Source organism: Armigeres subalbatus, chromosome 3 (genome assembly GCF_024139115.2).
Source record: "Armigeres subalbatus isolate Guangzhou_Male chromosome 3, GZ_Asu_2, whole genome shotgun sequence".
NCBI lineage: Eukaryota > Metazoa > Arthropoda > Insecta > Diptera > Culicidae > Armigeres > Armigeres subalbatus.
In genome coordinates this window covers 325791207-325805989 of record NC_085141.1, presented here as the reverse complement: position 1 = coordinate 325805989, position 14783 = coordinate 325791207, and the positions used below count along the sequence as shown (strand labels likewise).

The 14783-nt window shown below is 45.8% G+C and overlaps 1 protein-coding gene across 1 annotated transcript in view; it reads left to right on the top strand.

The window, feature by feature from the left end:
* LOC134225533 (dynein axonemal heavy chain 12) overlaps nucleotides 1-14511 on the top strand; it is a 49699-nt gene extending 35188 nt beyond the window's left edge. Inside the window, exons 7-9 of the mRNA XM_062705697.1 lie at nucleotides 8146-13988; nucleotides 14045-14183; nucleotides 14243-14511. Coding sequence (XP_062561681.1) covers nucleotides 8146-13988; nucleotides 14045-14183; nucleotides 14243-14437 — 6177 coding nt within the window. The 3' untranslated portion in view covers nucleotides 14438-14511. The remainder of the gene's footprint in view (nucleotides 1-8145; nucleotides 13989-14044; nucleotides 14184-14242) is intronic.
* Nucleotides 14512-14783: the final 272 nt, after the last annotated feature.

Below are 14783 nucleotides of genomic sequence, written 5' to 3'. Positions count from 1 at the left end.
GTACGAAATCCTGAAGGAACTTACAGACGAAATCTTGAAGGAACATCCAAACGAAATCCTGGAGGAACTTCCGGGCGAAACTAGAGGAACTTCTGGACAAAATCCTAAAGAAACTTTTAGAAAAAATCCTGGAGGAACTTCCAAACAAAATCCTGACGGAACTTCCAAATAAAATCCTGGAGGAACTTCCGGACGACATCCTTGAAAAACCTCGGACAAAATCCTGTAGGAACTTCTAGAAGAAATCTTGTAGGAACTTCCGAATGAAATCCTGGAGGAGCTTCCAGACGAAATCCTGAAGGATCTTCCGAATGAAATCCTGAAGGAACTTCCGGACGAAATTCTGGAGAAACTTTCGGACGAAATCTTGGAGAAACTTTCGGACGAAATCCTGGAGGAACTTCCGGAGAAATCCTGAAGGAACTTCCGGACGAAATCCTGGAGGAACTTCCGGACGACATCCTTGAAAAAACTGGGACAAAATCCTGGAGGAACTTCTAGAAGAAATCTTGAAGGAACTTTCGAATGAAATCCAGGAGGAACTTCCAGACGAAATCCTGAAGGATCTTCCCAATGAAATCCTAAAGGAACTTCTGAACAAAATTCTGGAGAAACTTTCGGACGAAATCCTGGAGGAACTTTCAGACGAAATCCTGAAGGAACTTCCGGACGAAATCTTGGAGGAACTCCGGGCGACATCCTTGAAAAACCTCGGACAAAATCTTGTAGAAACTTCTAGAAGAAATCTTTTAGGAACTTTCGAATGAAATCCTGGAAGAGCTTCCAGACGAAATCCTGAAGGATCTACTGAATGAAATCCTGAAGAAACTTCCAGATGAAATTTTGGAAAAAAAAATTTGACGAAATCTTGGAGAAAGTTTCGGACGAAATCCTGGAGGAAAGTCAAGACGAAATCCCGGAGGAACTTCTGGACAAAATCTTGGAGGATCTTCCGGACGAAATCCTAGAAAAACTTCTGGAAATCCTAAAGGAACTTCTAGAAGAAATCCTGGAGGAACTCCCGGATGAAATCCTGAAGGAACTTCCGGACGAAATCCTAAAGGAACTACCGGACTAAATTCTGGAGAAACTTCCGGATGAAATCTTGTAGAAACTTTCGGACGAAATCCTGAAGGAATTTCCGGACGAAATCCTGGAGGAACTTCTGGACGAAATCCTGAAGGAACTTACAGACGAAATCTTGAAGGAACATCCAAACGAAATCCTGGAGGAACTTCCGGACGAATCTAAAGAAACTTTAGGACAAAATCCTAAAGAAACTTCAGGACAAAATCCTAAAGGAACTTTTAGAAGAAATCCTGGAAGAAATTCCGGACGAAATTCTGTAGGAAATTTCGGACGAAATCCTGAAGGAACTTTCAGGAGAATTCCTGGAGAAACTTCCGGACGAAATCTTGGAAGAACTTTCGGACGAAATCCTGGAGGAACTTCCAGACAAAATCCTGGAGGAACTTCCGGAAGAATTAATGGAGAAACTTTCTGGAGATACTTGCGAAGAAATATCTGGAGAAACTTCCGGATGAAATCCTGTAGGAATTCGCGGGCGAAATCCTGAAGGCACTTCCAGACAAAATCCTGGAGGAACTTCCGGACGACATCCTTGAAAAACTTCGGACAAAATCCTGTAGGATCTTCTAGAAGAAATAGGAACTTCCGAATGAAATCCTGGAGGAGTTTCCAGACGAAATCCTGAAGTATCTTCCGAATGAAATCCCGGAGGAACTTCGGGACGAAATTCTGAAGAAACTTTCGGACAAAATCTTGGAGAAACTTTCGGACAAAATCCTGGAGGAACTTCTAGAAGAAATCTTGTAGGAACTTCCGAATGAAATCCTGAAGAATCTTCCGAATGAAATCCTGAAGGAACTTCCGGACGAAATTCTGGAGAAACTTTCGGACGAAATCCTGGAGGAACTTCCAGACGAAATCCTGAAAGTACTTCCGTCAAAATCCGGAAGGAACTTTTAGACGACTTTATGGAGGAATTTTCGGACGAAATCCTGAAGGTACTTCCGGGCGAAATCCTGGAGGAACTTCCGGACGACATCTTGGAGAAACTTTCGGACAAAATCCTGGAGGAACTTCTAGAAGAAATCTTGTAGGAACTTCCGAATGAAATCCTGGAGGAACTTCCAGACGAAATCCTGAAGGATCTTCCCAATGAAATCCTGAAGGAACTTCCGGACGAAATTCTGGAGAAACTTTCGGACGAAATCCTGGAGGAACTTCCAGACGAAAATATGGAGGAGTTTTCGGACGAAATCCAGAGGAATTTTTGGATGAACTTTCGAAGGAATTTTTGGACTAAAACTTGGAGAAACTTTCGGACGAAATCCTGGAGGAATTTTCCGGATAAAATCCTGAAAGTACTTCCGGAAGAATAAATGAAGAAACTTTCTGAAGATACTTGCGAAGAAATATTTGGAGAATCTTCCGCATGAAATCCTGTAGGAATTCGGGGGCGAAATCTTGAAGGAACTTCCGGACGAAATCCTGGAGGAACTTCCGGACGACATCCTGGAGAAACTTCGGACAAAATCCAGGAGGAACTTCTAGAAGAAATCCTGTAGGAACTTCCGAATGAAATCTTGGAGGAACTTCCAGAGGAAATCCTTAAGGAACTTCCAGACGAAATCCTGGAGGAACTTCCGGACGACATTTTGAAGCAACTTTCGGACAAAATCCTGGAGGAACTTCTAGAAGAAATCTTGTAGGAACTTCCGAATGAAATCCTGGAGGAACTTCCAGACGAAATCCTGAAGGATCTGCTGAATGAAATTCTGGAGAAACTTTCGGACGAAATCCTGGAGGAACTTCCAGACGAAATTATGAAGGAAGTTTTGGACGAAATTATGGAGGAATTTTCGGACGAAATCCTGAAGGAACTTCCGGACGACATCCTTAAAAAACTTCGGACAAAATCCTGTAGGAGCTTATAGAAGAAATCTTGTAGGAACTTTCGAATGACATCCTGGAGGAACTTTCAGACGAAATCTTGAAGGATAAAATCCTGAAAGTACTTCCGGAATAATAAATGGAGAAACTTTCTGGAGATACTTGTGAAGAAATATCTGGAGAATCTTCCGGATGAAATCCTGTAGGAATTCGGGGGCGAAATCATGAAGGAACTTCCGGGCGAAATCCTAGAGGAACTTCCGGACGACATCCTTGAACAAAACTTGGACAAAATCCTGGAGGAATTTCTAGAAGAAATCTTGTAGGAACTTCCGAATGTAATCTTGGAGGAGCTTCCAGACGAAATCCTGAAGGATCTTCCGAATGAAATCCTGAAGGAACTTTCGGACGAAATTCTGGAGAAACTTTCGGAAGAAATCGTGGAGAAACTTTCGGACGAAATCAGGGAGGATTTTCCGGAGAAATCCTGAAGGAACTTCCGGAGGAAATCCTTAAGGAACTTACAGACGAAATCCTGGAGGAACTTCCGGACGACATTTTGGAGAAATTTTCGGACAAAATCCTGGAGGAACTTCTAGAAGAAATCTTGTAGGAACTTCCGAATGAAATCCTGGAGGAACTTCCAGACGAAATCCTGAAGGATCTTCCCAATGAAATCCTGAAGGAACTTCCGGACGAAATTCTGGAGAAACTTTCGGACGAAATCCTGCAGGAACTTCCAGACGAAATTATGGAGGAATTTTCGGACGAAATCCTGGAGAAACTTGCGGACGACATCCTGGAGAAACCTCGGACAAAATCCTGGAGGAACTTTAAGAAGAAATCTTGTAGGAACTTCCGAATGAAATCCTGAAGGATCTTCCGAATGAAATCCTGAAGGAACTTCCAGACGAAATTCAGAAGAATTTTCGGACGAAATCCTGGAGGAACTTCCTGACGATATCTTGGAGAAACTTTCGGAAGAAATCCTGGAGGAACTTCTAGAAGAAATCTTGTTGGAACTTCCGAATGAAATCCTGGAGGAGTTTCCAGACGAAATCCTGAAAGATTTTTTGAATAAAACTCTGGAGGAGCTTTCAGATGAAATCCTGAAGGAACTTCCGAACGAAATTCAGAAGAATCTTTCGGACGAAATCCTGGAGGAACTTCCAGAGAAATCCTGAAGGAACTTTCGGACGAAATCTTGGAGGAACTTCCGGACGACATCCTGGAGAAACCTCGGACAAAATCCTAGAGGAACTTCTAGAAAAAAATCTTGTATGAACTTCTGAATGAAATCCTGCAGGACCTCCCGTACGAAATTCTGGAGAAACTTTCGGACGAAATCTTGGAGAAACTTTCGGACGAAATTCTGGAGGAACTTCCGGAGAAATCCTGAAGGAACTTCCGGACGAAATCTTTATGGAACTTCCTGACGGAATCTGTCGCACTTTGCTTTTTTCAAATGTTTATATTGTCTTGATGATTTATTTTTATTATCAGACTAAGGCCGGAGTGGCCTGTGCTGCACCTAAAAGTCTTCTCCATTCAGCTCGGACCATGGCTGCACTTCGTCAACCACGCAGTCTGCGGACGGTCCGCAAATCGTCCTAAACCTGATCGATCCACCTTGCCCGCTGTGCACCTCGCCTTTTTGTTCCCATTGGATCGTTGTCGAGAACCATTTTCACCGGATTACTGTCCGACATTGTGGCTACGTGCCCGGCCCACCACAGTTTTCCGATTTTCGCGGTGTGAACGATGGATGGTTCTCCCAACAGCTGATGCAACTTGTGGTTCATTCGCCTCCTTCACGTACCGTTTGCAATCTGCACCCCACCATAGATGGTACGCAGCACTTTCCTATCGAAAACTCCCAGTGCGCGTTGGTCCTCCACGAGCATCGTCCAGGTCTCGTGTCCGTAGAGAACTACCGGTCTAATAAGCGTTTTGTAGATAGTCAGTTTGGTACGGCTGCGAACTCTATTCGATCGGAGCATCTTACGGAGTCCAAAGTTCGTACGATTTCCAGCCACTATGCGCCTTAGAATTTCTCTGCTGGTATCGTTATCGGCGGTCACCAGTGAGCCCAAGTACACGAATTCTTCAACCACCTAGATTTCGTCACCACCGATAGAAACTCGTGGTGAGTGGCTTACATTGACCTCTCTTGAGCCTCTTCCTATCATGTACTTCGTCTTCGACGTGTTGATGACTAGTCCAATCCGTCTAGCTTCGCTTTTCAGTCTGATGTAGGCTTCCTCCATCCTCTCAAAGTTACGTGTCATGATATCAATGTCGTCGGCGAAACCAAATAACTGGACGGACTTCGTGAAAATCGTACCACCCGTGTCAATCCCTGCCCTTCGTATTACTCCCTCCAAAGCGATGTTGAATAGCCGTAACCCTCTACGCGTTTCGAAGGGACTCGAGAATGCCCCTGAAACTCGAACTACGCACATCACCCGATCCATCGTCGCCTTGATCAACCTTATCAGTTTATCCGGAAATCCGTTTTCGTGCATTAGCTGCCGTAGCTGGTCCCGATCGATTGTATCATATGCGGCTTTGAAGTTGATGAATAGATGATATGTGGGCACTTTGTATTCGCGGCATTTCTGCAATATCTGACGTACGGCGAACATCTGGTCCATGGTAGAGCGTTCGCACGTGAATTCCACCTGGTAATGCCCCACGAACTCTCTTGCAATTGGTGTTAGTCGGCGGCATAAAATTTGGGAGAGTACCTTGTAGGCGGCGTTCAGCAATGTGATTGCGCGGTAGTTGCTACAATCCAGCTTATTACCCTTTTTGTAGATGGGACACACGACACCTTCCATCCACTCCTGCGGCAGAACCTCATCCTCCCAAACCTTGGTAATCACCCAGTGCAGCGCTCTAGCCAGTGCCTCACCACCGTGTTTAAACAGCTCTCCTGGCAGTTGGTCAACTCCACGGGCTTTGTTGTTTTTTAGCCGGTCAATCTCCTTCAGGACTTCCTGGAGATTCGGAGCCAGAAGTCGCATGCCCTGCGCGCGTGCTTCTAGTTTCATTACCATACCGCCACCGTTGTCTGCCACATCGCCATTCAGGTGTTCTTCGTAGTGCTGCCGCCACCTTTGGATCACCTCACGCTTGTTTGTAAGAAGGTTCCCATTTATGTCCTTATACACATATCGGGCTGTGGCACGTGGCTATTAGGTGAACGGTTCAACTTCTCATAGAACTTTCGTGCGTTATTAGCGCGGTACAGTTCCTCCGTCTCTTCACGGTCTCGATCTTTCTGCTGGCGCTTTTTCCTCCGAAAATCGAGTTTTGTCTGTTCCGCGCCCGTTTGTATTGTGCCTCGTTCGCCCTCGTGCGGTGTTGCATAAATCTCGCCCATGCTGCATTCCTCTCCTAAACTAACTAACATTCGCCGTCATATCAGTCGTTTCTCTGATCCGGGGGCACCATGCCCATGCAGCGGTAGCGGTGCTTCCAATGGCGGATCAAATATCTCTCCAGCTATCTTCAAGAGATGCTGCGCCTACCTGCTCTTCCGTTGGGAGTGCCACTTCCCGCTGCTGCGCGTAGTCTTGGGCTAGTCTGCCGTCTTGTAGCCGCCCAATGTTTAGCCACGGCGGACGTCTCCGACGCGTGTTGATCACCGTCGAGAGTTTTGAGCGCAGATATACTGCTAGAAGAAATCTTGTAGGAATTTCCGAATGTAATCTTGGAGGAGGAACTTTCGGACGAAATTCTGGAGAAACTTTCGGACGAAATCCTGGAGGAACTTCTAAACGAAATCCTGGAGGAACTTCCGGAGAAATCCTGAAGGAAATTCCGGACGAAATCCTGGAGAAACTTCTCGACGATATCTTGGAGAAACTTTCGGAAGAAATCCTGGAGGAACTTTTATCTTCTTGAAAATCTTGTTGGAACTTCCGGATGAAATCCTGGAGGAGCTTCCAGACGAATTCCTGAAGGATCTTCTGAATTAAATTCTGGAGGAGCTTTCAGATGAAATCCTGAAGGAACTTCCGGACGAAATTCTGGAGAAACTTTCGGACGAAATCTTGGAGAAACTTTCGGACGGAGGAACTTTTGGAAAAAATCCTAAATGAACTTCTAGAAGAAATGCTGGAGGAACTTCCGGACGAAATCCTGAAAGAACTTCCGGACGAAATCCTGAACGAACTTTCGAATGAAATCCTGGAGGAACTTCCGGACGAAATTCTGGAGAAACTTCCGGACGAAATCTTGGAGAAACTTTCGGACGAAATCCGGTAGGAACTTCCGGACGAAAACCTGAAGGAACTTCCGGAAGAATAAATGGAGAAATTTTCTTGAGATATATGCGAAGAAATATCTGGAGAAACTTCCAGATGAAATCCTTGAAGAACCTGCTGGCGAAATCCTTTGGAGGAACTTCCAGACGAAATTCTGAAAGTACTTCCGTCGAAATCCTGAAGTAACATTCAGACGAAATTATGGAGGAACTTTCGGACGAAATCCTGGAGGAACTACCGGAGGAATTTTTGGATGAACTTTCGGAGGAATTTTCGGACGAAATCCTGAAGGTACTTTCGGACGAAATCCTGGAGAAACCTCGGACAAAATCCTGGAGAAACCTCGGACAAAATTCTGGAGGAATTTTTGGAAGAAATCTTGAAGGAGCTTCCAAATGCAATTCTGGAGGAGCTTCCAGACGAAATCCTGAAGGATCTTCCGAGTGAAATCCTGAAGGAACTTCCGAACGAAATTCAGGAGAAACTTTCGGACGAAATCCTGGAGAAACTTCCAGACGAAATCGTGGAAGATCTTCCGGACGAAATCCTGGAGGAACTTCCGAAGAAATCCTAAAGGAACTTCCGGACGAAATCTGTCGCACTTTGCTTTTTTCAAATGTTTATATTGTCTTGATGATACGAATATCATTTTTTGAAAAGAAATGGTTAGGGATAAGGCGAAAAACGTAACATGTCCTTTCTTTTAAAGCACGCGTTTGCTCGATGCAATGCGAAAGGGGAGATCATTCCTTCTTTAAGGGTACGCGATTGCTCAGGATAATTCAAAAGAGTTAATTATCCCTTCTTTTAAAGCACGCATTTGCTAGGTGCAATGCAAAAAGGGAAATCATTTCTTCTTTTATATTACGCGATTGCTTTTGCCAAAATGACTTTATGCCAAACGGGGTAGCCCCGTATCAATCACGCCCTCTTAGCTAACATTTCCGAGCTCTTTCAGAACAAGAAGCCCCTCCTGTTGGTAGGACCAACGGGTACAGGAAAAACCTACTACTTCCAGAATTACTTGATGAGCAAAATGGATCAAACCACATTCCTGCCGACGCTTATCACCTTTACATCTCAGATCACCGCTAACCAAACGCAAGAGTTGATCATTTCCAAATTGCTCAAGAAAAAGCGAGGACACTACGGACCTCCTGACAACAAAACGGCCGTTCTGTTCATAGACGACATGAATATGCCAGCCAAGGAAATCTACGGAGCACAACCGCCAATAGAGTTGATCAGGCAGTACTTCGACTACAGCCATTGGTACGATCTGAAAGACGCATCCAAACTCTTCCTGGAAAAGATCCTCATAATGACATCGTGCGGTCTGCCGGGAGGTAGCCGTCAGAACGTCTACGAACGATTCCTATGCCACTTTGACATTTTCGCAATCAGTAACTTCAACGACGAAACCATGTTCAAGATATTCAGCAACGTTCTGCTGGACGGGTACAAGAAGGGTGGCCACGCCACGGATGTCACCACGATGGTCAACATGATCGTCAACGCAACCCTGGACACCTATCAGTTTGCGTGTGCAAAACTGTTGCCTACCCCAGCCAAGTCGCATTATATCTTCAACCTGCGGGACGTTTCCCGGGTGATCAGCGGTTGCTCGATGTTGAAGCGCGAATCAGTCGAAAGCAAGAAAGTGTTTCCTCGTCTATGGATGCACGAAGCAATGCGCGTTTTCTACGACCGTTTGGTCAACGACACCGATCGATTGTTTGTGTTCGACAAGTTGAACCAAAATTTGAAGACGTTCTTCAAGGAACGCACGGAGATTCTGTTGCCGGATTTCTTCGACGAGCAAACGGGGGCGACAAAGTTAGGAAGTTTGAACAATTTGATGTTTGGAAGCTACTTCGATACGGATGCCGAGCCAGAAGACCGAAAATACGAAGAAACGGCGCAGGTGGAGCAATTTCGCGATTTGGCCAATCGAGATCTAGCGGAATACAACAGCACGCATAAAGCGAAGATGGATATCGTTTTGTTCCAGTATGCTTTGCAGCATCTGAACAAAATTTGTCGCATCATGTCGATGGCTGGGGGAAGCTGTTTGCTGGTTGGAATGGGCGGGTCTGGACGACAATCTTTGACAAAGCTGGCGGCTCAAATATGTGGCCAATCGTTGTTCCAACCGGAGATCACCAAATACTACGGAATAAATGAGTGGCGAGAAGACTTGAAGAAGGTGCTGAAGGAAGCAGGTGGAATGGGTCGTGATACAGTATTCTTGTTGACGGAAGCTCAGCTGAAGGATGAAGGCTTCCTTCAGGACATCGATTGCCTTCTCAATATTGGAGAAGTGCCGAACATCTACCCGATTGATGAGAAACAGGAAATTCTGGAAATGGTGAGATTGGCTGCGCAAGGTGGGAATCGCAACTTGGACATCAGTCCATTGGAAGTGTTCCAGTTCTTTGTCAATCGCTGCAAGCAAAAGCTCCACATCGTGATCTGTTTCAGTCCGATCGGGTCGGTCCTAAGAACCCGTATCCGTCTGTATCCCTCCTTGGTGAACTGCTGCACAATCAACTGGTTCGATGCGTGGCCAGAGGATGCGCTGGAGAAGGTCGCCGAAATGTACATGAAAGAACTGAACGTGGCTACATCTGTGAAGGAATCCATTGTCGTTACCTGCAAGCACTTCCACGTAGTAGCTCGCGATGTGTCTGCCGAGTTCACCAAAGCAACGGGACGAGTCACCTACATCACTTCCGCTTCCTATCTGGAACTCATCAAGTGTTTCCGTAATCTAACTAAGAAGCACCAAACCGAAATCTTAGAGAACAAGATGCGATACCTTGGAGGACTGGAAAAGTTGGATGCTGCCGCAGAAGCTGTATCGACAATGCAGAAGGAGCTCAACGCCTTACAACCGACGCTAATAATAATGGCCGAGGAATCCCGGAAAATGACCGAAGAAATCGAAAAGGAATCCATAGAAGCAGCTGCCGCCACGGAACAGGTCAAGAAGGACGAAATTGTGGCGAACATTCAGGCAGCCGAAACACAGGCTCTGATGGCGGACTGCGAAAAGGATCTCGCTGGAGCGATCCCCATCTTGGAGGAAGCCATTCAAGCGCTGAATACATTGAAGCAAAACGACATAACCTTGGTCAAGTCGATGAAGAACCCACCCGAAGTGATCAAACTGATTATGGCTGCCGTTTGCGTGATGAAGGGTATCACACCGGACAAGGTCACCGACCAGGCCACCGGAAAGAAGATGCTGGATTATTGGGCTCCCAGTAAGCGTCTGCTGGGAGATATCAACTTCCTGCAAACGTTGAAAGACTACGACAAGGAACACATCAATCCGGATGTCATGAAGAAAATTCGAAAGGATTTCATTCCCCACAAGGACTTCCAACCTCACATCGTTGCGAAGGCGTCCAGCGCAGCGGAAGGTCTCTGCAAGTGGATCATTGCAATGGATTTGTACGATGCGGTGGCGAAAATTGTAGCTCCGAAGAAGGAGAAATTACGTCTAGCGGAAAACGCATACGCGGAAACGAAGAAGATTTTGGCAGACAAACGCCAACTAGCGGCCGACCTCGAGAAGAAGGTTGCCGAGTTGAATGAAAATCTGGAGGAGGCGAATCGTAAGAAACAAGAAGTGGAAGACGAAGTTCAAACATGCAAGGAGAAACTGCAAAGGGCTGAGATGTTGATCGGAGGACTTGGAGGGGAGAAAAGCCGTTGGACGGCATCGGCGGAGCGACTGCAACAGCTGTATGACGACCTGGCGGGAGACATTCTGGTGTCCAGTGGAGTGATTGCGTATCTGGCTCCATTGACGGCCACTTTCCGTCATCGTTGTATTGAGAATTGGCATGCTTTTGTTATCAAGATGAAAATTCCTTGCTCGCAAAGCTACAGCTTGGTCGATATATTGGGGTCAATGATCAAGATCCAGAATTGGAACATCTCTGGCCTTCCGACGGATGCTTTCTCGGTTGAAAACGGCATCATAATGGATTGCTCTAATCGGTACAGTTTGTTCATTGATCCACAACTACAAGCGAACAAATGGATCAGAAATATGGAGAGGAACAATCATCTGCAGATTCTAAAGTTCTCACAAGGGGATTACATGAAACGACTGGAATCTTGCATAGAACATGGCTATCCAGCATTGATCGAGAACATATTCGAAGACTTGGAAGCTCCTCTGGATCCCCTTCTGAATCGGAACACGTTCGTACAGGGAGGAGTTGAATATCTGAGCTTGGGTGACAACGTGATTCCAATTTCTCCAAAATTCCGACTCTATCTAACTTCGGGACTAAGAAATCCACACTATCTACCGGAAGTGTTCAATAAGGTGACGATTATAAATTTTGCACTGACTATCCAGGGTTTGGAAGATCAGTTGCTCGGTATTGTGGTAGCAAAGGAACGCCCTGACCTGCAAGAACTTCGACAAACTCTGATTGTCCAGGGTGCAAAGAATGTGGCCATGCTGAAGGAAGTTGAGGATAAGATTTTGAAAACGTTGTCGGAGAGTAAGGGCGATATTTTGGAGGATGAGACCGCGATCAAGATCTTGGATGATTCGAAACGCATTTCAATCGATATTGTTAAGAAACAAGAGGACTCGAAGGAAATAGAAGCGAAAATAGAAGCATTCCGTCAGAGCTATCGTCCTGTAGCGGCCCACTCATCCACGCTGTATTATTGCATTACGGAGCTGCCGAATATCGATCCGATGTATCAATTCTCACTATCTTGGTTCATAAACCTGTACATCTACTCGATTGAAAACGCCAATAGAACTAAAGATCTGCTCCGTCGGTTGAAATTCCTCATGGATGCAGTAACTCTAAATCTGTATAACAACGTTTGCCGATCACTATTCGAGAAGGATAAACTTCTGTTCTCATTTGTGTTGACAACGAAGATAATGATTTCCTGCCACCAAATAGATGTCAAAGAATTTGAATTTCTTTTGCTCGGCGGAGAAAGAAGTGCGATCGATCTTCCCAATCCGGATAGAAGTTGGATAACCGACAAACTCTGGGAGGATGTTCGACGATTAGAACAGTTGCCGGAATTTTCTGGCTTCGTAGACGATTTCGTCAAGTCGACGGATGCTTGGAAACGCTATTACGACGTTGAGGATACTCACCTGGAAAAACTACCCTCTCCTTGGCAGGAGAAGACCAACCGGTTCGAAAAACTCATAGTCCTCCGTACATTCCGACCGGACAAGGTTGTACTCGCAATCACCGAATTTGTTGCATCGGAGATGGGGCCGGCCTATGTTCTTCCACCTCCATTCGACATAGCGCGATCCTTCGAAGACTCCAACTGCCTAACACCACTAATCTTCATCCTGTCTCCGGGGGCAGATCCAATGAACGCACTCCTCCTCTTTGCCGAAAAAATGGGATTCGACGAAACTTTTCAAGCGATATCCCTCGGTCAAGGTCAGGGTCCGATTGCACAAAAAATCATCGAAAAAGCACAGGACGAAGGAACCTGGGTCTGTCTCCAAAACTGTCACCTCGCAGCCTCCTGGATGCCAACGTTGGAGTTCTTGTGGGAAAACATGGACCTCTTTAACACTACATCTTCCTTCCGGCTATGGCTGACCAGCTACCCTTCGGAACAATTCCCAACCAGCATTCTACAGAACGGCATCAAAATGACCAACGAACCACCAACCGGACTGCAGCAAAACCTCCTACGATCTTACAACTCGGAACCTATGAATGATGACACTTTCTACACGGGCTGTGCTGGAAAGGACCGCTCCTTCTCTAAACTACTGTACGGAATTTGCTTCTTCCACGCAGTCGTCCAGGAACGTCGTAAATTCGGTCCACTCGGGTGGAACATTTCCTACGGCTTCAACGAATCCGATTTCCAGATCTCGGTTCTTCAGTTGCAAATCTTCCTAAACCAGTACGACGACATTCCATACATGGCCATCTCCTACCTGACTGGCGAGTGCAACTACGGAGGACGGGTCACCGACGCTTGGGATCGCCGAGCTATTATGACGATTCTGGCCGATTACATCAACGATCGAGTCGTCAATGATCCAAAATACCGATTCTCAAACCAAGGCGATTGCTACGGAGTTCCACTGAGAAACGAACACCGCGAATATGTGGCGCACATTAGGAACAATGTTCCGAACTATCCCAGTCCCGCTGTCTACGGACTGCATCCGAATGCCGGTATTACCCGGGACCTTAACGCGTCCAAGGTGCTGCTGGAGTCGATGCTGATGACACAGGGAGGATCATCGGAGATGAGCGACGTCGACAAGGAAAAGGCTATATTGGCGGTCATCGAAGGAATTCAGAACCGATTGCCGCCGGATTTCGACGTTGAACTGGCGAAGGCGAAGTACCCGGTGGATTACAACGAGTCGATGAATACGGTGCTGGTACAAGAGATGGAGCGATTCAACAATCTGCTTCAGGAAATTCGAAGCAGTTGCGTGAACCTAAAGAAGGGAATCGCCGGATTGATTGTTCTCACCCCGGAGTTGGAATCGGTGTACAATGCGATCAATTTCAAGAAAATTCCCGACAGTTGGATGAGAAAGTCCTATCCGAGTTTGAAGCCGATCGGGGCGTACATTAATGACTTTTTGGATCGATTGGCGTTTCTGGAGGCGTGGTATCAAACGGGAAAGCCGAATGTCTTCTGGATATCTGGCTTCTATTTTACACAGGCTTTTCTGACGGCAGCGATGCAGAATTATGCCCGCAAGTATCGGATTCCGATCGATATACTGACATTCGATTATCGTGTTTTGAAGGAAACATCGTGAGTTTGAATCAATTTGCACTATAATGGAGTTCAAGCACGGTCTTATGTTTTAGGGTCAACTCGTGTCCCGAAAATGGCGTCTATATCGATGGACTGTTTTTGGAAGGCGCCAAATGGAATCTAAGGAAATGTTATTTGGAGGAACAGCTGCCGAAAATGCTGATCGACGTCATGCCGATTATACACCTGATAGTAAGTATATCATATAAGTGGTTGAGTATGTTGATCCTGTCAACATTTTCGCCCAACAGCCTATCAAGACTGCCGATCTGGAGGAAGGGAATCGATACAAATGTCCGGTTTACAAAACTGCCGAACGGAAGGGAACACTCTCCACTACCGGTCATTCGACGAACTACGTCATCCCGATTCTATTGGACACCAAACTGAATAGCGCTCACTGGGTTAAGCGGAGCGTTGCACTGCTTTGCCAGAGTTCGGAGTAAATTTAGGATAACTTATAACATTTATTCAATTTATAATATTTTCGAATGGATTTACATTTTTGGGCGATAAAATAAATATATTCTACAAATAATTATTTTCATGAGATGATTTTGTATTCATAAAGTGAAAACTCCTCAAAAAAATTTGGTGAGGAGAGGATAGCCCTTTCCTTGTTCTCACCATCCGCGGGACCTCAATGCCGGAGTTCATTTGCTTTAGTTTCTTGAGATGCCCCATTTGACCCCTCTCCGATGCAGTGCTTTGGCTTTTGGTGTTTTGGCCACACTAAAGTCCGCTCTAAGGCCACCAACTGCATTTGTGGGAAATGCTCTGGTACCCACCCGA